General features: G+C 44.6%; 2 protein-coding genes across 3 annotated transcripts; one reads left to right on the top strand and one right to left on the bottom strand.

Annotated features, from left to right (window-relative positions):
* On the top strand, positions 1 to 16,916 carry LOC139370514 (aftiphilin-like). 2 transcript variants are annotated; one of them, XM_071110041.1, is made up of 10 exons: positions 11 to 170; positions 2,113 to 4,015; positions 4,753 to 4,916; positions 5,410 to 5,539; positions 5,857 to 5,913; positions 6,238 to 6,369; positions 7,517 to 7,577; positions 8,408 to 8,491; positions 9,236 to 9,359; positions 13,259 to 14,124. In XM_071110041.1, the coding sequence occupies exons 2-10, from the start codon at positions 2,150 to 2,152 to the stop codon at positions 13,410 to 13,412; spliced, it is 2,772 nt and encodes a 923-aa protein (XP_070966142.1). In that variant the 5' UTR covers positions 11 to 170; positions 2,113 to 2,149; the 3' UTR covers positions 13,413 to 14,124. The 2 variants fall into 2 exon arrangements, with proteins under 2 accessions (XP_070966143.1, XP_070966142.1); XM_071110042.1 differs by lacking the exon at positions 8,408 to 8,491 and having other exon boundaries at positions 1 to 170; positions 13,259 to 16,916.
* On the bottom strand, positions 16,288 to 25,344 carry LOC139370515 (SERTA domain-containing protein 2-like). Its single transcript, XM_071110044.1, has 2 exons — positions 25,024 to 25,344; positions 16,288 to 18,753 (listed from the first exon to the last, which is right to left on the bottom strand). The coding sequence occupies exon 2, from the start codon at positions 18,747 to 18,749 to the stop codon at positions 17,679 to 17,681; it is 1,071 nt and encodes a 356-aa protein (XP_070966145.1). The 5' UTR covers positions 18,750 to 18,753; positions 25,024 to 25,344; the 3' UTR covers positions 16,288 to 17,678.
* Between the last annotated feature and the right edge of the window lie 64 nt (positions 25,345 to 25,408).

A 25,408-nucleotide genomic window follows, 5' to 3' on the forward strand; every position in this document is an offset into this window, starting at 1 on the left:
AATATTCGGAGAGCGAAGGGGCCAAAGTAGAATCATCATCATAACCAGCTGACTCAACCTTAGCTAGTTGTCTCAGTTAGAACGAAACCACCTTGCTGTCTTGTTTTATGTCTGAAAAGTGTCCACTTCATCTGAACCATGGGAATTAAGGTATGCCGAAACGTTTATTGGTAAGCAAGCTAGCGAGAGATGACAGTTAGCTACAAATGCCTGTGTATTAGCAAACTAGCTAGCGAGCATCAAAACGACCTACCTAGCTACTTTGTCACTTCTGCCCTCGATCTCGAATCAATGCTAGTTTGCTATCCCATTCGTATAGACTACCAAGTTGTTGTTATTAGCTTGCTAGCTACGACATTTATGCTGGCTAGTGGTAGCTAGCTACACTGGCTACGTATCTAGCCAGCTAACTAGCTATCCCCCCTGCCTTCCCCATCTGATGGAGAGTAAAGTGTATGCCAGCCATGGCCTGTTTTCCATTCTAAGACTGGCTGGCACTTAACGTTATGGTAATTTAACTGTTAGTTAACATAATCAAAGTGATTTATTCAGCTAACGTTAGTTAACTATCTGGTTAACGTTAGCTATTTGGCTAGCAACTAATTTGCTTCCAGTTGTTAGCTACTGAACCAATCTTTGCTCGGCTAAAATTGAGCTAAATAGCTAGGTTGTGGGTTAAGTATATAGTAGGAAACAAATTATCATAGGGAGGGTTGCGTGTTCTCTTTTTGTTTACCCGGAGGTTTCTAGGTATTGGTCTGTCATCACCTGTCAGTTTTAGTCTTGTTGACAGACGGTCTAATTTGGTGAACGAATAGCTAACTAGCTGGACAGGACAGGGTGTTGGAGGACACCTGTTTCTGATGTGTTAATTAGTTAACAATGTTGTATTATAAACAGATTCATGTTGCATTATAATATGTTGTATTGTAAACATTCATGACGCATACCATATCATGCAATCATAGTGCCCATAATAAAACAATAGGCAGTGCTATTTGTTGTGAATAGCAATACAATAGCTATCATCAGATTATTTGCCTTTAATGCCATCTTGCTTTCTTACACAGTATCAGAAGCCACTTCAAGTAGCCTAGAGTTTTAACAATGTTTTAAATGCTTTCCAAGGTTCCATGTCAAGGCTTACTAGGCCTAAGATATCTAGTCAAGGCTTCATGGACATGAATTCTCTGTTCTAAAACATTTGTGTCCAGTTTTGACTCAGAACTGTACTTTCAGCGCTCTAGTCTGGATGCGAGTAAAGCACAATTTCGGCTCAAGAGTGCATTGTGCAAGTTTAGCCTTGAGCATCCAAAAAGAACATCAATAGTTATTATTTTTCTGTGCCCTATGTCTGCTTTAGTGATGAATTCGAAATTGTCAAGGAAATGGATCACACCTGGACAAGGAAATGGATCACACCTGGACGCACAAAACGCCTAGGCCTATGCTCTAAGTCTAATATTTCAAAAGGAAGCATTCTACATATCTTGACAGGCCTATGTCAATATACAAATACTACATGCACACAACCCTTAGGTCAATGCAAACACAAATTGGGTACAAAGTTCATTGGTTGAAGTAATTAGGCCAGTAGGATAAACACACAACATATTTGTACTGATTAAAGAAATTGTAGCTCATTTTCAGTTCTCATTTGCTACTATTTAGGTAGGTCCAGGTCGCAATTGTAAATGAGAACTTGTTCTCAACTTGCCTACCTGGTTAAATAAAGGTTAAATAACATTTTTAAAAAAGGTCATAAGAAATGAGAGCTCAACATTGCCTTTCGGGCCTTTTCTACATGACAACGCCACTTCACTATTATCACTTAATTACTGTCAATTTGAAAACAATCTGTCCACTCTTCGCCTGGAGAGCTTTTGGTAATTTAATTTAGGTTAAGGCTGAAGCAACACACCGTGCAAAGAAAACAGCCTAGATCCTAGACTCCATCAGAGACCACTTCTAGGTCTGTAGGCTAACATGTTGTCATTTTGTATATTCAGACATTTTAGCCTTCAGAAATCAGGTTTAAGAGAGAAATGAAATTGCTTGCATTTATGTGCCCTTCATTGTTTCAGTCACAATGACTAGTGTCTTCCCCTCTAGGTGTAACCTCAAGGCGTAGTGTGACTGCTTTAGGACCATGGAGCCGGATGTGATCCGCATGTACTCCTCCTCCCCACCCCCAATGGAGGACGGAGCTGAGGAAGAGGACGACGAGTTTGGGGACTTTGGGGGCTTCTCTGGAGTTCCGACCAGCGCCAGCTTCACTGAGTTTGACACCCCAGCGACCTTCAACCAGACCGCAGCCTTGGCCGCCACCTCACCACCGGAACTCCTCAACAATGGAGGGGTGGTTGGGTTGTCAAAACTCAGCTCAAGTCCCATGGGAAGGGGTCCTGTGGTCAAGCGCTCCAATTCCAAGTCAAATGGTGTCGTGCCGGGAGGCTGCCAGTACGACTGTCCTTCAGAGAGAACTGTGAATGTGGAGGAGTTAAAAAAGCTTGCCGACCACACTCGAGACAATAATCATTCTACCTCCCTGGACATATCTGGGAGGAGTCAGACTGACAACATAGACAAGCCTGTCGATTGCAAAGGTGGGGTCCCGGAAGTTCTGACCAACGGCTTTGCTACTTTTGAAATAGAGGGAAGCACATCTTTGCAGAATTCGATCCACTCTAAAAAGAAAGGAACCAACACAGAGTGTGCAGACGACTGCCCTCCCAGGAGCCCCGAGGACAACTTTGCGGATTTCTCGGCCTTTTCTAACGCAGACGTTCAAGGAGTCTCCAGCAAGGTGACAAACCGCACCAGCGAGAACTTGGACAATCGCAACAGGGACAAACGGCTGGCAGAGGACGCCTGCCAGCAACAGAGGCAGCAGGTGCACTCTAATGTAGAACAGGGAATCAGCTCAGGGGACATTGTCAGGGACACTCACATTATAACTGGATCCAATGACATCGCTGGCTCTGATTCTCTATCGCACCCTGCTGAGGCTCGAGACACTGGCGAAGGCTTGAGCAACGGGGACGGGGGCTTTCAAAGAGACACTGCTAACTCTGAACAAAGGAACGTAGAGCCGGACTTTGCACACAAGCACTCTGCTACTGAGGTGGTTATTAGTGAGGATTCTGCCCCAGAGGAGGTTTGTAGTGAGGATTCTACCCAAGAGGTGGTTTGTGGCGAGGACTCTGCCTCTAAGGCACTTTATGTTGACAAACCGGTCGCCCAGAATGGTGTGGTTTTGGAGCAGTTGGAAGAGGAGGCGGAAGAAGAGAAGGCAGGTGTCAGTGAAAACCGGGTTTTCCCCAATATAGACGATGAAGATGGGAATGGCGAGCAAGCAGACGAGAAGCCGGGGTCCGGAAACGAAACGGAAACAGAAACTGAAACGTCTTTCGGCCGACCTCTGTCCACGGATGCCCTTGAGGAGTACGGCGACATCAGCACGACGGGCTCGGTGCCCACGCCGCCGCTCCAAGAGGAGACGGCCACGCCTGCTGACCACAGCCAACTGCTGGAGGACGACGACGGTGAAGACTTTGGTGACTTTGGAGACTTCGGGGATGTGGGCTCTTTTAGTGGACAGGGCTTTGTAGAATTTGACCAGCCATGGTTGCAACTAGAGGAACAACCTGCACCTCTCACACAGGAACTAGTGGACAACGACTTTGGTGATTTTGACGCCCCCAACAGCCACACTGGTGGTGGGAAGGCAATTGAGAACGAAGATGGGGGGAAGTTTACAGATTTTCCCGGCAGCGACAGTTTTGCCGACTTTAGCTCGGCTACTGTTGGTGCGGACCCTGATGCAGATGCTGGTTGGAATGCCTTTGATGAGCCTGAACAGGGTCAAGAGGAGGGCGATTCCTGGGCTGCATTTGGAGAGGAGCCGACCACCACTGCTCCTTTGGAAACGGGTGAAGACGAGTGGCAGGAGAGTGAGCCTGTAGCAGCCCGTCCATCCAGCAGCCATCAGATCAGTAGAAGAGACAGTCAATCTGTAAGTTTTTCTGTGCGAGTTTGGCCACTCAGGGTTTGAACTCGGTTCTCCCGTGCACCACAATAACATATTACGCCTCTGAGCTAAAGGCTCAGGGAGCCAATACAAGTTGTCAAGTCTCAGGCAAGATAACTCTGAACCACCTCTGTAGCATTCAGAAATGTAGCATACTTGACAGGAAGGTAGTGGTGTTTAAAAGCCCATCTTACTGTAATCGAAGGTGCCCTATTGAATGTTGTTGTATTGCACTATCCAGGAAGAGTATGCTCAGTGACACTCTTAAGGGAATTCTGACGCTCTCGTGACGTTTATCACTAGAGTGGTAGAGAGCCGTACACGTGTCCTCCCTTAGGAATGTGACCAGACAGGGAGTTCCACCTTTTCAAGCACATACCATTTAACAATGCCCCTCCTTGTCCTTGCTAGTGGAGTCAAGCACGACAACTTATTCCAGATTTGAAATGTGTTGATTGAATCACGTCAGTGTTAGTCATTGTTGAACATAATAGAATGCAGCTTTATTGTCCATCGAAGCTCAAATATGAATTTATGTCGTCTGTCTATTGTATTGTGCATCTCCTGTACAGCAATGAGGCTAGCTGCCAAACGTGGTAACAGAAGACTTATTCAACCCGTATCTTATTCAGCAATATTGATTGTTATAACGTGTTTGTTATGTCACTGAGCCAGTCTCTTATTCAACAACGTTGGTTGGTATCATGTGTTTGTTATATCAGGCGGCGCTTTGCAGTCGGCTAGAGAAGCTTTTTCAGGAAATGTTCCCGGACGCACCTGCCCCGCAGGTGGGGGTGGAGGTGGTCCCTCTCAAAACCCTGCTGGAGCCTCCTGCGAGGTTACAGCAGGAAGAGCATGAAATGAAGAGCGGTGTGCCAGACAATGGGTGAGAGAAATACCCCCCTTTTTAATGAGGGCTGGGACGGTACCAGTATTGCAGTATTTTTTTCCATGGCAAAAATTAAAACACGAAGCAGGCCAAACTCTTTGATCCATAAAAACATGCTGTATGTAAAATATTGTGTGCTATAACTTTGAAAATAAACAAATGTGACTCTGGATGACAACGTAATTACGTTTGTTTCCAACATTAGGGCTGTTTTCCTAAAGAAATTAAACCGCTTCGTGTTTTGTTTCCTTGCCACGATACTAACGGGTATCAGGATACTAGTGTCGTCCCGACCCTAATATCCCATAACTACACACAATCTCATCAATACACAGAAAGACTCACCAGGTCTGTTCTATCTTTTTTTATACAACACAAATATACTGTGTCTGTATACTATGCGGTCAAGAATTTTTGCGTATTACTATGACGTATTTCAAATTCAAATAAAATTACATTCCTGCTTTGTCATCGTCGTCTGTTGCTACAGGGCCGTGGGGGACGTGTTGTGGAGGCAACTGCTGGACATCCACGAGGCGTTTGGCCTGCGACACCAGTGGGGAGGCTCGCACAGCAACAAGACACTACTCTGCTCCCTGGGCATCGACATTAGGAACATTGTGAGTTCTGCCGCCAGTCAGCAGTCATCACATTGTCTGTATCTCAAATGGCACCTTCCTGCTGTAACTCATAGGGCTCTGGTCAAAAGTAGTGCACAATATAGGGAATAGGGTGCCATTTGGGACATGCCACTCTCCCCCTTTCTGTGACTTTTGTCCTTTTTTTATTAATGGCTCTGCTAAAAAAACACGAACCATGATTGTATTGCGAGAATGTTTTGACTTCTCTTCTGTCAAATGAAAAAGGCTGTTTGTAAGACTATTTGCAGCAGAGAGCGGACGAATGATTGTGAAATGTGCTCTGTGTTTCCCCACAGCTGTTCACAGGTCAGAAGAAGCAGCCAGTAATAGTTCCCATGTATGCTGCCAGCCTGGTGAGTTAACTAGGCGCTGCAAAGATGTATTCATCTCCCCCTTCAAACCACCTACTCGCTCCCTCAATTGTTTTTGCCCCTCTTGTAGAAACGGACCAAGAGACAAATTAACCCAAGGATTATTAAAAAAAAAAAAAAAAAATTCTGGTGACATTTCTGTCAACTAGTTGCAAAAAGTTTTTCACTGGCATATCCTACAAATATATGGTTTCAACTTTCCGGGAACCTTCCCAAATCCCCAGGTTTTAAACAGAATATCTCAACCCAATACACATACCAGTATTTAGTACGTTTAGGATGTAACCCTGCCTCTCTGTTACCTAGGGCATGCTGGAACCCACCAAAGAGCCAGTAAAACCCATATCAGCGGCAGAGATGATCACGTCCATAGCACAACAAGCACCTCCAGTGGCCCCGGCAGAGATCATAAGCACTAGTCCACCAGACACAGCCCAGGTTGGACTCCTACATTGAATCAGTATGGTCCTTTTGGGGTACAATGTTTGGAATTTTGATGTTTTGTTTAGATGCATTTCTTCTCATCAGTATTATATGAGTATATACCAGGGCTCTCCAACCCTGATCCTGGAGAGCTACCAGGTAGGTTTTCAATCCAACCCTAATATAGCACATCCGATTCTAATAATTAGCTGGTTGATCAGCAGAACCAGGTTAGTTACAAACTGGGGTTGGGGCGAAAACCTAGAGGAGAGTTGCTCTCCACCAACAGGGTTAGAGAACCCTGGTGGTATATACTGTATTGCAGATGAGGCTGGTGGGAGGAGCTATAGGAGGACGGGCTCAATGTATTGACTGCAATGGCATAAATGGAACCGTGTCGAAACATATGGATCCACGTGTTTGACTCTGTTCCCTTTATTCCATTCCAGCCTTTACAATGAGCCCGTCCTCCTATAGCTCCTCCCACCAGCCTCCACTGCTGTATTGGCTGTAAGGCCAATTGTCACAACTGTATACAATGAATAGAGATAGTGTGTTTATATATGTGTTCTACGGTAATTGGTCTAATGTAGAACCTGAGGTGTTTTTCAAACAAGTTATACAAAAGTTGAGTTCCTGCCCCACAAGATGCGCAGGCATTGCATCAACCCATGGTAGCGTGCCACGTCATCGACTGTGCAGCTGGGCATCATATGGGTCGCGTTCCCCTGCTCAGACATTGCATGCATCATCCAATGGTTGGGTGCCACATCTTCGACTGTGTCATCGACTGACGGATTGCTATAACAATATAACGTTGTAAAATATGGCATCGGTCCGCAATGTAGTCTGGTAGGAACTCAACCTTAGACTGCTGAGTTGTTGTAAGGGTAGAAGCCAGGGGAGGACGGCTCATATTAATGACTGGAACGGAGTGAATGGAATGGCATCAAACCAAGTGTTTGATGTATTTGATTCCATTCCACTGATTCCGTGAGCCTGTCCTCCCCAATTAAGGTGCCACCAACCTCCTTTGGTAGAAGCAGTCTATTAGCAGGCCTCCTGAACATCTGCATAGGCGAATTACCTGTTGACTAAGCTGTTCGCTTTTACTGAGTGTCTCCACCTTCTTCTGAGCTGGTTTGTTCCCTCTCCTCACCAGGAAGCGCTCCCGCCCGTCCAGTTTGACTGGAGCAGCAGTGGCCTTACTAACCCCCTGGACGGTAGGTCCCTCCCCCAAACCACCTGCTGAGTTAATGAACCATTGTCTCTTTCCAGAGCTAACCTATTCCTTTTTTCCACCACTCAAACTGTTTTGTCCAAACACACAAGCCGCCTAGACCTGTTTTTGCCTGTTATCTTCCGTTAACATCCATGGAACAACATCGTCTGATGTTTACTTCATCAACCATTGGTCATTACATGTTACAGTTTTACAGAGTTATGTGGATTTTGCTGTGAGGACTATAGTATAAGATTACAGAAAATTATTATCTTACATGCTCTAAGATTTTGTGTATTTCATTGCCATATTGGACCATTTCTGATTTCACTTGTCATATCCAGACGCATAAAACATATTTATCTCATCAAATCTTCTCCTTATGCCTTTTGTTGTTAGCAACAAATCAAATTATTTTGCAATTTAGCTAAATGACCTGCACGGTTCATGCTACAAAGCCATGATGGCCGTTCATGCTTCAAAATGTCCACACAGATTTTTCATTAACCGGTAGATAGAATCTCACTATTTTCTCATTAACACAGCTATGTCAGTTAGCTTGCCCTGGGTCATGTTCATTAGGCATCAAACGAAATAAAATGGAGTCCCTGGATTTAAGAAATTCCTGAACTTAAGCATAATTTTCAGTTGCAAAAATGTCTTCAAACATTTCTTGCCCACTGAACATGATCCATGTGCTCTTTCTTTGTAACTAATAATAATGACCAGCTCAGCTGCATGTCTTCTAAGTGCGTCTCTTTCCTGACTACTTCTTCTGTGTTATAACCCACTGCCGCCTCGGTCTGCCTGTTTGCTATGTTGAATGTCAAGCGAGCGGAGGCTCGTCTCTGCTCAACCTCGATTTCTTTGGGCCCGTGGAGGACTCTGGCCCAAGCAGCTCCACCTCCATCCCAGGTCAGCACAGGAAACTCCAACCCCATGACTGCCAGACTCTTTCATACATTTGTCTGAATCCCAAATTGACTGTAAACTCTATTCAAAGACCAGAGAGGATTGGATCGGGGTAAACAATACAGTGATAATTCCAGCTATCTAATCATAAGGCAAGGTGGATCTACTATCATTATATGGCTTACATCCATTGAATCCTCTGAGGTCTTCACAGGTACACAAGGTGTAGAGGTCTAGGAGTCCATTTGGGATAAGTCCTTATTCTTTCCCCGATTCCTCGTGTCCTCTTACCTCTCTGTTAAAATGCACCAGGGGAGGTCAGAGAGGAGGAAGCTTGGATCTTCTCCAATGAGTTTTGGGAAAGAGGAGAGGACTGAGGGACGATGCGAGGAATCGAGGAAGGATGCTTGTGAAAGAGCCTCTGCCGTACTCACAGATTTCTCTTCTACTATTTGTTTTAGATTTATTTGCTTAGATACTGACCTCACTAAATCAAGCTCTTCTTTTTTCTATGTGTTAATATTACCAACTGAATCAAACACTGAATCAAAATATTTGGGAATTGGCTACACTGTTTAATAAAGGGCACCCACCTCCCTTGTGTTGAGTGGAATATTAGACTGTGTATATGTCTCAACTAGCTCCCTATTCCGTATATAGTGCACTACTTTTGACCAAAGTAGTGCACTATATAGGGGATAGGCTGCCATTTGGGATGCAGACATTATAATGTGTTTGTGTGGTTAGGTGTGGACCCGGAGCTGTACGAGCTAACAACTGCTAAACTGGAACCCTGTGGCTCTGGGAGTCGTGTGGCTGACGCCTTCGCCCGCCTTATGTCTACTATGGAGAAGACCAGCACCTCTACCAGGTTGGTCTATTACTGCACCTCAGACCAGCACCTCTACCAGGTTGGTCTATTACTGCACCTCAGACCAGCACCTCTACCAGGTTGGTCTATTACTGCACCTCAGACCAGCACCTCTACCTACCAGGTTGGTCTATTACTGCACCTCAGACCAGCACCTCTACCAACCAGGTTGGTCTATTACTGCACCTCAGACCAGCACCTCTACCAACCAGGTTGGTCTATTACTGCACCTCAGACCAGCACCTCTACCAACCAGGTTGGTCTATTACTGCACCTCAGACCAGCACCTCTACCAACCAGGTTGGTCTATTACTGCACCTCAGACTAGACTACCTCAAAAAGGTATGCATGCAGGGCCGTGCACAGACCTTTCAGGGGGAAGGTGCTCAAAATTACCCCCCCCCCTTAAACAAAATAATCTACTTTCATAAGCTCTGGCGAAGGCCGTGAGGCCGATACATAAACTTATTAAATATCAGTGATACTACCAAGAGCAGTGTGCGGTTTCCTTTTTCCTTCATATAATTCATATCTTGAAATTCACAACAGACTAACTGCCTCTAGCACACTTTTGTAACATATTTTACCATATGCCTATTTATTTCTGCAACACGCTCACTCTTCACAAATTGTAAGCAAGCTACATCACAGTGCCTCCTAAAGACATGATTGACATCGGGAAAAGAGGGTGGGCTATCAGCTGATCGTTGATGATTGGTGTAAATCTGCTAGTTAGCTAGCTCGATTATTATTTTACACATTTTACTCAAGCGCACAAATTATTGAAGTGACAGGCTACTTTGACACTGAGCATCAGCGATCAATAAAGATGACCGTGTCATAAATCCATCAATAGCTTAGGCCTAGGTGTGTGGAGACACATATTGTACAATATGATGAGGAAATGATAGTCCTAAAACGGGGTGGCAAACTTGACGAAGTCACGACGACCTGGAGCAGTGGGTTCAGAACAACAATTACAAAAACGATTAAAAAAAAGGGGGGGGGGCAGGTGACCGCTATCTGCACATGCCTGTATGCTTTGGATCAAAACGTCTGCTAAATGGCATATATTACAAATGGCACCCTATTTCCTTTATAGGAACCTTTGACCAAAAGTTGTACATTATAAAGGGAATAAGGTGCCATTTGGGATGTGGCCAGAGTCTATTGCACCCATTAGAGATGGAGAGTAGCAAAACAATACAAATCCAGAGTTCTAACTTAACCAGCATCTCACTCCCAAACATGAAATCAAGTTTTATTTGTCACATGTGCCGAATACAACTGGTGTAGACTCTACAGTGAAATGCTTGCTTACAAGCCTTTCCCAGCAATGCAGAATTTTAAAATATTAAATAGTTACACGAGGAATAAAATGCACAATAAAATACACCCGAATGGAGCTATATACAGGGAGCACCAGTACCAGATCAATGTGGAGCTATATACAGGGAGCACCAGTGCCAGATCAATGTGGAGCTATATACAGGGAGCACCAGTACCAGATCAATGTGGAGCTATATACAGGGAGCACCAGTACCAGATCAATGTGGAGCTATATACAGGGAGCACCAGTACCAGATCAATGTGGAGCTATATACAGGGAGCACCAGTACCAGATCAATGTGGAGCTATATACAGGGAGTACCAGCACCAGATCAATTTGGAGCTATATACAGGGAGTACCAGCACCAGATCAATTTGGATCTATATACAGGAAGTACCAGTACCAGATCAATGTGGATCTATATACAGGGAGTACCAGTACCAGATCAATGTGCAGTAATTGGGTAAGTAATGATGCTATAAAGAGGATAACGTCAATATATTTGCCATTAGTTAGAGCTAATACTTTTTAAGTCAAAAGTTACTTAGTTAAATGGCGAACAGACATAAACAACCCTGGTATTTATAGACATGCATGGCTGGAATGACTTGAACCACATTCTAGTGGTGACCCTTTGAAACAGTTGGTCCACTAGATGGAGACAGATTTTCTAACGCCTCTGTCGGAGCCCCTTACATCAGCATGCAGACGGGATGTAGACTCAGCAAAAAAAGAAACGTCCTCTCACTGTCAACTGCGTTCATTTTCAGCAAACTTAACATGTGTAAATATTTGTATGAACATAAGATTCAACAAACTGACACAGAAACTGAACAAGTTCCACAGACATGTGAGTAACAGAAATTGAATGTGTCCCTGAACAAAGGAGGGGGGGGGGGGGTCAAAAGTAACAGTCAGTATCTGGTGTGGCCACCAGCTGCATTAAGTACTGCAGTGCATCTCCTCCTCATGGACTGCACCAGATTTGCCAGTTCTTGCTGTGAGATGTTACCCCACTTTTCCACCAAGGCACCTGCAAGTTCCTGGACATTTCTGGGGGGAATGGCCTAAGCCTTCACCCTCCGATCCAACAGGTCCCAGGCGTGGTCAATGGGATTGAGATCCGGGCTCTTCGCTGGCCATGGCAGAAACCTGACATTCCTGTCTTGCAGGAAATCACACACAGAACGAGCAGTATGGCTGGTGGCATTGTCATGCTGGAGGGTCATGTCAGGATGAGCCTGCAGGAAGGGTACCACGTGAGGGAGAAGGATGTCTTCCCTGTAACGCACAGTGTTGAGATTGCTTGCAGTGACAACAATCTCAGTCCGATGATGCTATGACACACCGCCCCAGACCATGATGGACCCTCCACCTCCAAATCGATATCGAACCAGAGTACAGGTCTCAGTGTAACGCTCATTCCTTCGACGATAAACGCGAATCTGACCTTCACCCCTGGTAAGACAAAACCGTAACTCGTCAGTGAAGAGCACTTTTTGCCAGTCTTGTCTGGTCCAGCGACGGTGGGTTTGTGCCCATAAGCGACTTTGTTGCCGGTGATGTCTGGTGAGGACCTGCCTTAAAACAGGCCTACAAGCCCTCAGTCCAGCCTCTCTCAGCCTATTGCGGACAGTCTGAGCACTGATGGAGGGATTGTGTGTTCCTGGTGTAACTCGGGCAGTTGTTGCCATCCTATACCTGTCCTGCAGGTGTGATGTTCGGATGTACCGATCCTGTGCAGGTGTTGTTACACATGGTCTGCCACTGCGAGGACGATCAGCTGTCCGTCCTGTCTCCCTATAGCGCTGTCTTAGGCGTCTCACAGTACGGACATTGCAATTTATTGCCCTGGCCACATCTACAGTCCTCATGCCTCCTTGAAGCATGCCTAAGGCACGTTCACGCAGATGAGCAGGGACCCTGGGCATCTTTCTTTTGGTGTTTGTCAGAGTCATTAGAAAGGCCTCTTTAGTGTCCTAACTTTGACCTTAATTGCTTACCGTCTTAACAATTGTTCCACAGGTGCATGTTCATTAATTGTTTATGGTTCATTGAACAAGCATGGGAAACAGTGTTTAAACCTTTTACAATGAAGATCTGTGAAGTTACTTAATTTGTAAAAATCTATCTTTGAAAGACAGGGTCCTGAAAAAGGGAAGTTTCTTTTTTTTGCTGAGTTTATATGGGAGTGAGACAGACACATCTGTAGTAGCAACCAGAGAGAGCTTGCTACATCTTGGCTCTTTCTCAATTCTCTTTCCTTGATTTCTCGTGTCCTTTTTCTCCCCTCTGACCTTCTCCAATGCGTGTTGAGAAGGATGTGAGGAAAGAGGGCACAAGGAATCGAGGAAAGAGATTTAAGAGGCGAAGTCCATTAGAATCTGACTGTGGCACATTCATTTAGTGAAGGGGGAATGTATGTGTCCCAAATGGCACCCTATTCCCTATGCACCTCGGTCAAAAGTAGCACACCCCAAAGGGAATATGGTGCTATTTTAGGATGCATCCTATGTCTGTGTGTTTTCCAATAAAAATGGTGTCCCTCTCCTTCTCTCGGATTCTGCAGAAAGCCCCGTAAAGAAGAGAACCTAAGTGAGGAGGCATTGAAGGTGATTGCAGGGTTACCAGACCTGTCCTTCATGCAGGCCAAGGTGCTGATGTTCCCCACTACGTTGACCCCCTTGGGCTGCTCCTCTGACCCTGACCACACACCTGACTGATCCCCCCCCCCCTTCTCTTTTCCTTATCACTGTCTGTCATTCTATCGCTATATCATGAAGTTATCATTTTTGCTTCCATGCCTTCATTGTTTTGTCATTTTCTCCCTTTTATTTGTTATTTTCAGTTTTAATCAAGTGAAGCATTTACCGATTGTCCTTGTGAATGGAGAATGGTTAGTCAGACCTGGACTAGGCTAAGCCTGTAAAGCGAAGCTTCGTCAATAGCAGAACAAGAGAACATATTAAAACAGTTTGTTTAACTTCTAGATCAAGGTCCTAGAGAGGTAATTTGTTAATAATAGGAGAATCAATGTGTACATAATCAGGGACGAATTGCGTTGTTTTTCGAAGGTGGCTTTTACGTGTGTCAATGTTCATCTTTGAATGGAAATGAAACACTGGTTGAACTTCTTCAAAGGGAGGCGGGATATACACTGAGTATACAAACCATTAGGAACACCTTCCTAATATTGAGTTGCACTTCCTTTTGCCCTCAGAACAGCCTCAATTCGTTGGGGCATGGACTCTACAAGGGGTCAAGCGTTCCACAGGGATGCTGACCCATGTTGACTCCAATGCATCCCACAGTTGTCAAGTTGGCTGGCACACACATACACAATCCATGTCTCAATTGTCTCCAGGCTTAAAAATCCTGCTTTAACATGTCTCCTCCCCTTCATCAACACTGATTTGAAGTGGATTTAACAAGTGACATAAAGTGACATAAAAATAGGATCATAGACCACCCAGGTGAAAGCTGTCATGGAAAGAACAGGTAGTCCTGTTTTGTTCACTCAGTGTATGACTATACAAATATATATGACTTGAAACCACACTGCCTGCAAAATCCAGCTGAATGTTTTTTTCCCCTGTTGTGTTAATGGCCTTTGTTTTATTTTGTCATTTTTACATAGGGCCTAGATTTCTTAACCCATGGCTAAAAATGCGCTGTTAATGTATGCTCATTCTTTAAGTCCGCGATTTAACCGTAGACTGTTTTTTTTCTTATGCCTCCCATTGGTGCAGTCCATAGAAATGGCAGTATGTCAGACAACTGTTTTGTGTTGAATTCTTTTAACTTTTTTTCCTGATTTGGGGACGGGTGGTAAAAAGGGGGAGATCATGTTTTATTGGTTTAAACCACTGACAGAATCATAGCTGGTCTGAGTGAAGGTCGGCCTACATTACAAGGGAATAAGGGACCAATTTCTGCTTCCACGTGTCTGGTTTTACACTTATGAAGTGCTTTTTAAAATTTTGTTGTCATTCTCTACCAATTTTTTTATTTTTTTGCGATTTGTTTTACCACTGTCAACCTGTTCCCAGGAGGATTTTGCACATTGTAAAGATGAAATGGATGTAATCATAGTTCACTGGGGCTTTAGACTGTGTACTATGGACTGTAAAATGTATGGGGAAAATTCCTATGGAAAAAATTATTAACTTGAAGAGCCTGTAAAAAGGTTACTTGCATGCCCGGGTTCTTATCAAACTTAAGTGTGTAAATGTACTTTTAGTGTACACAAGAAATAAAAAATAATTTAAGAGAGTGCTCAATGGTCCTTCATGTTCCATTACTCCTCCCAACAGGGAATGAATGAACAATGAATTCATACAGGAGTCTCGTGCATTTTGTATTTACTAATTAACTCTTGAGTGGGCCTTTAAAACCAGGCCTAGAGAAACAATGTTCATATACGGTTTTAATTCCTAGCCATTGGTCTTGGTCACTCGTGCAGAAAGGGAACGTCTGGGTAACAGTGTGGTCTTACGAAGAGGACACAACACACTGGACTTGGGGCCAGGACTCTAGCCAGCTTGACCAGCAAACAACCATCCAACTTGTTTTAGACTGGGTACCAAAAAACCAATGCTTGGTGTGTCTAGGGGTCCAAGGACTGTCCATAACCTGTGTACAGAAGAAGAGCAAGCATGGACAGGTATTATAAGCATGTATATAGGTATGTACCTTGAGGCAGGCAGCTTAGGTTCTAAATGCTGACCACCTTGGTCAGTCAGCTGAGGTGATGGCAAGTATAAAGAAATCAAAAAGGTCCATCAAAAGGGACTTGGATCTCAAATCAGTCCAAAGGACAGGAGTCGTCAAGGGCCTTCTCAATTCCTGTGTTCTTTCTCGCCTCATTTTGAAAAAGGTCAAAAAGGTAAGAGGTGGAGAGGAGAGGGAACGTCGACGGAACTGTGCTTGTTTGAAATTAGATGGTCCTTCACTCGTCATCAGGCAAATTACATTTACAGGGGTGGATCACAAAATCTGTAAAGTGGAAGTTTAATGCAATACATTTTATAGATAAAATAGCATTGGTTTTTAAACGTGCATGATTTTCTAACTCTGACAATACAACAGCTGATTCAAAGGGGGTGTGGCGGATACACTGGTGCTTTCTCGTCAAAAGGAGGCTATCGAGGTGAGGAATGTATTCCGTTTGCCTACTAACGAAATCACACTCGAACCACATTGGTTTTCAGGTCACGGAGGACAGACTCTTGCCCAAACGAGAAAACCCCAAGGAAATTCACCCATGGCACCCGGAAGTCCTGAACCAAAGAGTGCAGACTAGCCCTGCCCTGTATCAACTCCAAACAGGAAATTACCTTTGATAGTATAACCTGACATTGGAGCGCAACCAGACCGTGGCATACAGGCCACTAGTAATCATGAGCAATGGTATTCAACTCTTACTTTACGAGGTCTGGAGCCTGCTGGTTCTGTTCTACCCGAATTATTTGCACACACCTGGTGTCCCAGATCTAAGTCCGTCCCTAATTAGCAGTGGAACTGGATATGAGGTCCAGAGTTGAGTTTGAGGGTTATAGTGTGAGTATTAGTTCAAATGGAACACATGCACATGCTGAGAACTGTTGACATTTCATTTCAATTTATTGTATAAAATTAATCTAAAAAAGTAAAACTGCATTAAAGTCGTATGCACATTTATACATAAAAATAGTCAGATATTTCCAACCAATTAATACATATTGCATAGAACAAGGCACAGATTCAAGGTCAGTGATAAATATAGCCGTTCTTGAAAACAGGTCAACTTTAAAAAATTTAAAAAATTGGCGAGATGACTGGAAATTTGCTAACCACATTTGCTTCAATTTTTTAAAATAATAATAATGCAAAGAATAGAAGAGGTAAGCAGCAGAAATGGATTTGCCACTGACTGACAAGAGAAATGCTTTGTTTTAAAGGGCTTTGGATTACTATAGTCACCACTGACAAAGTAGTTGACTGTTTCCCGACTGATCGATTGCCACAAATACCGGAGACATAGCCCAATACACACACACACTGACTTACAGCATTCACTTCCCTGAAAAACAAAAGGGTAAAATATATTACACAGCATTTCTTCACACATTACTAGCATAATTTCACTGCATGTTCTGTACAACCCAAATGTTAGTGTCATGTTTGAATAAATATCTGTACACCAGAAATTGATGATAATAAATAACTTCATAACCACTTAGTACAAATTATTTCGTCTGCAATTGTGTTTGAACTGTGAACTTAAAGACCATACAAGGTTACCCTTGTATTTCACTTGATATCCTTTTGAGTCAGATCAGTTGAGAGTAAATTCAAAACATGCCATTCAGGAAAAGGGAGACGTAGTCCATCTACAAATAGAGAGTTGAAGGCTCACAGATGATAAATTCAACTAACAAATGATGAATAATACATTAAAAGAGAGAAAAAAACTTGAATGAGGCCTATGAAAAATTCTATAACATTGATAAGCTGTCCATATACAAAATATTGTTAAAGTACCCTCAATTTGGACGCATCAGTGTATACCTATGGTGCTGTATGCAAAAGCTGTATATAAATTCACTCTCTGCATTTGGAGAAGAGAGAAAATGTATGGCTGTGTTGATAAACAAAAAAGCTATATAAAATCAAGGAACAGAGTAGTACAGACAAAGGCACTCAAATAAATGCATTCCATACAGTATATTCAACATTGTTTCCATTTTGGAAAGGCGAGCACAACGCATGCACAGTGTAGTTAAAACGTCTCTGGTGAAGTCTGTTACATTTCTTACAATTTCCGGACAACAAAAAAATTAAAAAGGTTTAACATTTCGCCGCCTACGGCACTTTTTATCCGGTTTGTCGTGTTTATTAGGGCATACTGTAGCAATACGCTTCAAAATAATTTCTTATTGGACAAGCAACTTGCTGTTTCACTCAGTTTTCCTCTGCTTTGTGCCTATTGAACACGACCCCGATGTCAGTCAAGACCCCACCAGGACTTCCATAATGTGGTCGAGCTCAGCCAGGTCCATTTTGAAGGGCTGGTTTTGAGCCAGAGGGGGAGAGCCCACCCCTCCCCCGCTGTAACTGGACAGAGTCTTGACCAGGTCGTCTGCAGTGACCATGGGGGTCGTTTTGGACACCCCCAAGTTTGGCGGTATTGAAGAGGCGCTGCAGGGGGGGTTAAAGTCATACATGGAGGTGTCGATGTCCGTGAATAGAATGTCATCCAGAGCAAAGTCAGTGAGGAAGCCACCGGAGGAGGGCGACAAGTCTGCTGGGGCGCTGGGCGGGTCTGCCAACACGGTTTTTGCAGCCTGACCATCGTCCAGCAAGAGCGACTCCTTGTCCTTTGGGCTGTATGTCCTCCCTTCCTCTTTCATGTCCATCCCTGCTGGTAGAGAGGGTGGGGGCTGGGGTGAAGGTGGAGGAGACAAAGGTAGGGAGGAGGTAGTAGAGGTTGTCACTGCGATGGGGCACAGCTCCTCGATCTCCTCCAAAGCTGAGGAGAAGCTGTCCTTGGCGGGTGGTGGGGGAGGCGCTGACGGTCTCGGCGAGAGAGGGTGGTGACCCAGGGGGTGGGGTGAGGACGGCGGCAAGGCGAAGAACAGTGGTGGGTCGTCCTCCAGGAGCGAGGCCGGGGTCAAACCAGAATCCAGCGACGACAGCGGCGAGAGGGGCGGGGAGAGGACGCCGCTGAACGTGGATGACGGAGCTTCATGGTAGCCCTCATCCTCGGTGATGTTCGGCGCCGGCGGCGGGACGGCGAAGAAGAGTGCGCGCAGCCCCGTGCCGCCTTCCTCTTTGAACTCGTGGTGGATGCGGCGGATGACGTTGTTGATGAGCACGCGGCGCTGCAGGGCAGGCTCGGTGGCGGGCGTCCGCGCCGGCCCATATAGCTTCATCAGGGAGATGTTTAGCACCGTCTGGCGCTGCAGTGTGTAGTTAATCCTGGAGTGGCTGCCCGCGGCCCCGACCGCTGACGTGAGGAGCGCCTTGCCCTCCTCCAGGCCGTCCTCATCCAGTTTGCGCTTCACACCGTTACCCAACATATATCTGTGGGAGAGAACAGAAACAAGGTGTCAGGAGCAAAACATTGCATATGATTCCTTTTTCTTCACATGTGAACGAGTGAGTAGTAGTCAGTGAGGCACAGCTATGTGAAAGAATGACTGCTAGAGACGTAACAAAACAAAGTGAGAGATGTCAGTTACACTTGTACGTGATAAGTGTTTAAAATTAACCAACATCTGTGAGAGGAAAAACCCCCAGTTCATAGTTTCATCAGCAACACAACAAGCGGAAAACATCCACTTCTCACTCAAACAAGACGAGTTTCCTGGAAGCAGAGGGGCTTCCTCGCAAACAGTGACAAGAAATGAGACGAGCAAGCAATGAACACAACACACACGCTCAGCGTCAGTGTATGGGGGGGGGTGCGCCAGGAGGGGGTTTTGGTGTCAGCTGACCAGACGGCATCAGCTGACTAGGTGGGTGGCAGCAAGTTCTGACAAAAGTGCCTGCGTCCCAAATGGTACCCCGTTCCCTACATAGAACTCTGGTCAAAAGTAGTGCACTATGGGCCCGTGTCAATAGTACTACACTAAATAGGGAATAGGGTGCCATTTGGGACGCAAGCAATCTCCCAACTGAACCACCTGACTCCATCAGAACACGGCGCTAACAGACGTGCCAGCACAGGAAACTACCGACTTCCTGCCCGGACATAGCACAGAAAACAGGCAGAAATGGACCTGCTGTTTTATCGATTTACACTCAAAAATGGTCACATTGGGCTTATTTATTTATATATATAGATATCTCACACACACAGAACTAAAATATAAATGCAACATGTAAAGTCTTGGTCCCATGAGCTGAAATAAAAGGCAGTTAGAATTGGGTATGTCAATTTAGGTGAAAATTGGGGAAAAGGGGTTTCGATCCTTGTCAATGTTGACTTTTTTGGGGGGGGGGGGGGGGCTTTGGCAGTTAATTGAAAAACATTCTCACCGTATTTTTGATTGTCTTCTCAACTCACCATCACATACTTTTAATGTAGGACTATGACAGTTAATTGATCATTTGTCTGACATGATGAATCTTCTCACCACCACTAATGAGATGGGTGTGCTTAAGGCATGTCGCGTAGGAGCTTCTCAAAGTCAGGGGGCGTGGTCGCACCTCATCTCCACTGTCACAGCCAACCTGGACCGACATTTGGTTTTAATGCAGACGAGAGCACTGATGGTGCTTTCAAGACAACTGGGAACTCTGAGAAATATGGAGGCAAAATCATGACGTCAGTGATATTCAGGTCAGACAGCCGGAGATCTAGAAAGAAGCCGGAGTCCCTGAGTTGGAATTCCGAGATGGATGACTGTTCAAATACATTTCCCTCCCCCCATATATTTGGTTTGTTCTCCCCCGTCCCACACTTTTGAAAGATTCGCTCTCTAATAATAATAGTTCTCTGAATCGAATCCACTGCTCACGCATCTGTAGAATGTTTTTGTATTTCCCCTGCATGCTTGCGTTCAGTTTCCCAAATATGTCTGTTACATAGGCAAGGAGACACTATATTCGTTACACAGAAAGTCAAGCAAGTCGGTTTTCTTTTACATCCATTGTGAATGACGACAGTTCCTCTCTCAATGCAGAAAATCTTTCCAACTCTCCCCCCTCAATAACCACCAAGCCTCGATGTGAAATAGAACATTGTCATGCTCTGATCCGATATCTCCACATAGTTTTGCGAACAGACATGCGCGCAGTGGATGTGGTTTGATGTAGTTTACAATCAATGTTACCTGCTGCAGTATATCCGAGTTCTGTGCTCCGCTCTTTCGTCGCCAGTTGCTCTCGGTGTATCATACAATGTGTCCACATCGCAGAGGGAGACTCATTCATAACTAGAGCGCAGAGGCCTGCCCGCCATAGATGGAAGCCCCATCTGTGCAAAAACCCACCATTCGATCCCATTGGACCTTTTTTTGTTGTCAATATAGCCACGCAGCACACTGAACGTGACGTTTCATGCCCGAGAATCACGAGACAGAACAATATGTCCTCGTGAAGAGCATCCCTCGACATGTATAGCGAACAAAAGTCAATGCATGGGCATCTCAGCCCTCACACTGTTTTCACCATATCAATTGCGCCTGGTAATATCAAAGTCTGCAGTAGTGTGTGGTTTCAGTGTAGCGGGCAGAGCCATTCATCGTGGAAATGATTCAAATGCAACGACTAAGCGCGCCACTCTCTGGTTGAATTTCATCTTTTAGATTTGAAATCATTTTAATTTTGATTTTTAAGGTAAACTACATTACAATGGTTGAGAAAGAAAATATATATATATTTTTTTTAAATGTAATGATTTTTTCAGGATTTGGGAAATTCTCCCACAGCCCCATTTTCATATCAGGGACCCCTAGCTTGGGAACCACTGCACTAGAATGCTTCCCAAACTGTCACCTAAGATGGAGCACACCTCTCCTGCAGTGCATTGTCTCACTGGCACGTGTAACTCTACCCCGCTACATAAACAACTGCACACAGCCTGCGAGAGACTCGCCCCTTTCAGTCCGTTGTGTAACGTGTGCTACCATGATAAAAGCCAGAGGAAAAGAGATTCACTATCACATTTCCAAACCGTGTTCTTGTAGAGAACATTGCTGTGTGAGTGAGTGAGAGAGTTTGTGTGTGAGAAAGAGAGAGGGTGTGCGTGTCAGCTTTGCTTAGAGCCACACACATCAACTTGAACTCTGAGCACACACCCCCCCCCCTCCCCCTCGAGGGCCCACACAGTGCATGCGCGTGGCTGGGGATAGCTCCACACTCGCCTGTTACCATGACGAATACAGTCAGCTGGGAATCCAGACAGGGGGGGGGGGGGGGGGGGGGGGGGGAAGACATAGGGAGGGACAAGCGGGGGAGGAAAGAAAGAACCAAAATGTGTTTTTTCCACTCAGGCTGCCCATCACTATCACAGATGATGATGCTGCTGCTTGGATATGGAAGTGGAGGTGAGAGAACAACTTGTGTGTGTGCAGTGCACATGGAGTGCACTACTCTGATGTAGATAGGCTACGTTTTGTAGTAGTTCCCTTGGTGCAAATACTATGCCTCCACATACCTCCCCCACTCAGTGAAATTATTCATCAGACCCCTATTCCACCCCTGCTCTGCACTTATTCTTTTCACACGTGGGGCCCTTTGACGCTGCCATCTGCTGACACTGTCTGAAGACGGGTGAGAGAGAGAGAGAGACAGAGAATAGAGAAGACTGACAGGGGATTTTGGCAGACGGGAGGAAAACAGCGTGACAAAGAGAGAGAGGAGAGGAAGGTGAAAGGGAGAGTTGAAAGAAAAAAAAGAGCAGAAATATAGAAATAGGAACACACCATCCGTTGACAAAAACAACTGAAAAGTGTCCAATTACAACAGCATTCCGGCCACACAGAATGCTTTCTTTCACTCCATACTTGCAGCAGGCTTACAGCGATGGCACTCAGATTACACTCAGATTGGTACGAGGCAATGTCCACCCCTTGAACACATGACCACTTCAAAACTCACGTCCCGACATGAACCTCTTGGTTCTCCAAGAGCTTTGTGTTCCGATACACCAGGGTCCTATTCATTAGTGCACACCGTGTTTCAACTGAAAAGTTCAGGCAGTCCCTCCCTGTTTGCTTCCTAGTGAATACAACCCAGAATCCCTCCACATGTTATTGATAATTATTCCGTAATGTTATTTCAGTGTGTACTTCCATGAAGTGCTAGGGATATGTAAGAGCCCTGTCTGGGACAAGGTCAAAATGTCATTGGATTGCTTTTTTTTTTTTTTTAGGGTGGTAGCAGGCAGCTGCATGCCTCACATACTCAGCAGGCATCGTCATCCTGAGGAGGGTCTCGGTGGTACACCGATTTCTAATACAAACTCTGCAGTGCACACTTAGGCTGGAAGAGCAAACCTTTCTCAATGGCACACAGTGCAGCCTGCACCTGAGATTTCAACCCTCATTCAGCCTAATCATTCTATTTTCCACACTATTTCTCTCAAGTTCTGTCGGACTTCCAAGTCCTTCAAGATTGCAATAAAAGTTAAACACATTCATATTCGGCATGCAAGCATTTTCGGGCTCGATGTTGCCCAAAAGGTTCCTGGAAAATAATCATTTTATGTTAGGTTGAAAGACAAGGTTCACTGTTGGGCTCTGGTCATGCGAGAAACCACACTCAGAAGCCGGGCTGGCCTGGCATTAGGGTTGTTTGCCCAGGTTTCTCCAGCAGGCAAGTGGATGCTTGTAGCACTGATTTACTGGGCTTGTTTGGAAGAGACTCCAACTGCGTCTGAAACGGCACCCTATTTAGTGCACTACTTTAGACTAGGGCCTTGGTCAAAATAACCAGACTATATAGGGAATAGGGTGCCATTTTGGACGGAACTAGGCTTGTTTGGGAGAAACGCAGAGTTACAGAGAGTTATATTTGATTGATCACCAAGAGAGGGGGATTTCAAAGCCAATTTGCCAAAATATTTAGGTGAACTTCAGTCCTCCTGCTCGCATAGTAGAAGAAAAAGAGGAACAAATGGTGTTTACTGGAAACCAGAGCAGACAGAGTCAAGGAAGCAAAGGTGGACTTTAGTCACGGAGATGGAATGCTTCGAGTCTGGTACGAGTGTGGACTGTGTGCCTACTGCAAATCTGTGCAGATTCCTTGTGGTTGATCGTAGCATGTTAGTAGCCCATTGGTGGATTTCTTACTATTCTTTTTCCTATTTTATTAATACCTCACTGCAATTCTTTGGTGTTTTGATGGGCAATTCATGAACATGTTTTTAAAATCTTTAACATCATTATAAAAACAAATGAAGGAAATGTTGAACTGCGACACAATCATTTCCAATACATGCAACGGAACTCTACACAAAAGAGAAAACATCCATATTTCCCTGTGCAAATATGAAATGTCACTCAGCCCTGCAGTTGAAATGCAAATAACACTTTGCACTGTTAGGTTCCTACAAGGCAGCAGTCAGAACTAGCCCTTTTTGCCACCCACATCCCTGAACCAGTATTCAACCTATTTGGAAATCTGAACAGCAATAGTTAAAAGCTTTACAAAACAGTAAAACAAAGCCATAGGGCTGTATCAGATTAATTCAGAGGCCTCGTTCTCCCAGTCAAGTCTATATAAGTATGGCATACTCATGAACTTTTAGCCTAAAAACAGTTTGAAAAGGCATGTAGGGCTTCTATTTTCTAAACGACCAGTTTAGCTTCCAGGAACTATGGCTCATCATATTCCTGTAAAAGGTGACAATGAGTCACTCAAAAAACAATAGAATGTGATGACCAAGTCAATATCTGATGAGTTACAACAAAGCTAAGGGCAAGTCTCAAATGTAAAAATATGCAACATTACATAATTATCATGTACTTACAAAGTAGCAATTGTACTGGGACCCACATGAACAGTAACGTTTTCAGTGAAAAAAGTTATATTGGTGTCAAGTTCCTCCTCCCACTCCCATAACGTCCTACATGCCACCAAAAAGTTGTTTTGTAGCCAAGGCCCTATTATGATCACTGTTGGCATGACATGGCTCTAGTATTTGAAACGAAACTAAGTCACGCCTGGGTGTCACTTGCTTTTTCAAATGTCAGAAAAACATTATTCAATAGGCAGATCGTCTACAGCAAAAAAGAAGCAGACATTCCCACTACTGGGGCATTAAGACTACGAAAAATTGTATGGATGCCTATAAACAACTATTTTACTTATTGATATATGTTATAAACTGAATGGTTTGGGTTTTCTGTAATGTCAAAACGCAGGTTTGATCAATTGACGGTATGAACTGTCACTGACGTATCACTGTAGCTGTCACAACAGCTGCCCTTGACCTCCAAAGGCAAACGCCACAGATAGCCTATGGCTGTGATGGGGGCGCCATAGCCTTCTCACCGTCACCTGCCACATAGGACTCAGTCGGCTCTTCACTGAACTGGAGACTTAATAACAATATTACGTTTTCGTTTCGAACATTAGGGTCTCCTTCCACATGCGACAATGTAACAGTTGCAACATTATAACAGACAAGTAGCTAAATGTAACAAAACAACAAAAAGACGGCGGTGCTTTCTCTCGACTCAAGACACAGCAACAATAAAATGCGACAAAATGTTTTTCTGAATGGCAAACGGGTAAATAACGGCTAATAATTCATGTATACGTAAATTAACGCATAATTATTCCATGTTGAAGCGTGTTTAAATAATCCTAACATTGGTGAAAGCAGCGCAATCGTAAACTTACCACATGTAGTTCCAGCAAGGGTTTCAAATCCTGCATCGGGGTCAAATTGACGCCAAGAACAGAGGCTCTACAACGAGAAACACCAGACATCGAACTCTTCTCCGTCTATACTTTCATTTCCCCGCCGCGGTTCTCCAAAAAAGCCGTGGAGCTCTACACAATGGCGAGCTGTCGAGGAGACCGATGAGTCTAGTCACATACAACTACCGTTCACTGAACAGCAGGAGGAACGCCAGCTCTTTTTTTTTTTTTTTTTTTTTTTTTTTTAAATCTGCGGATAGACCCACAACTACACTGGCTAGGAATGACGTAAATGAAGTTACGCTCTGAACTGACTATGTTGACTGGTACGGTGGCACACGCCTCGCCCCCATGTAACTTGGGG

Source organism: Oncorhynchus clarkii, chromosome 17 (genome assembly GCF_045791955.1).
Source record: "Oncorhynchus clarkii lewisi isolate Uvic-CL-2024 chromosome 17, UVic_Ocla_1.0, whole genome shotgun sequence".
In the NCBI taxonomy this organism is placed as follows: domain Eukaryota; kingdom Metazoa; phylum Chordata; class Actinopteri; order Salmoniformes; family Salmonidae; genus Oncorhynchus; species Oncorhynchus clarkii.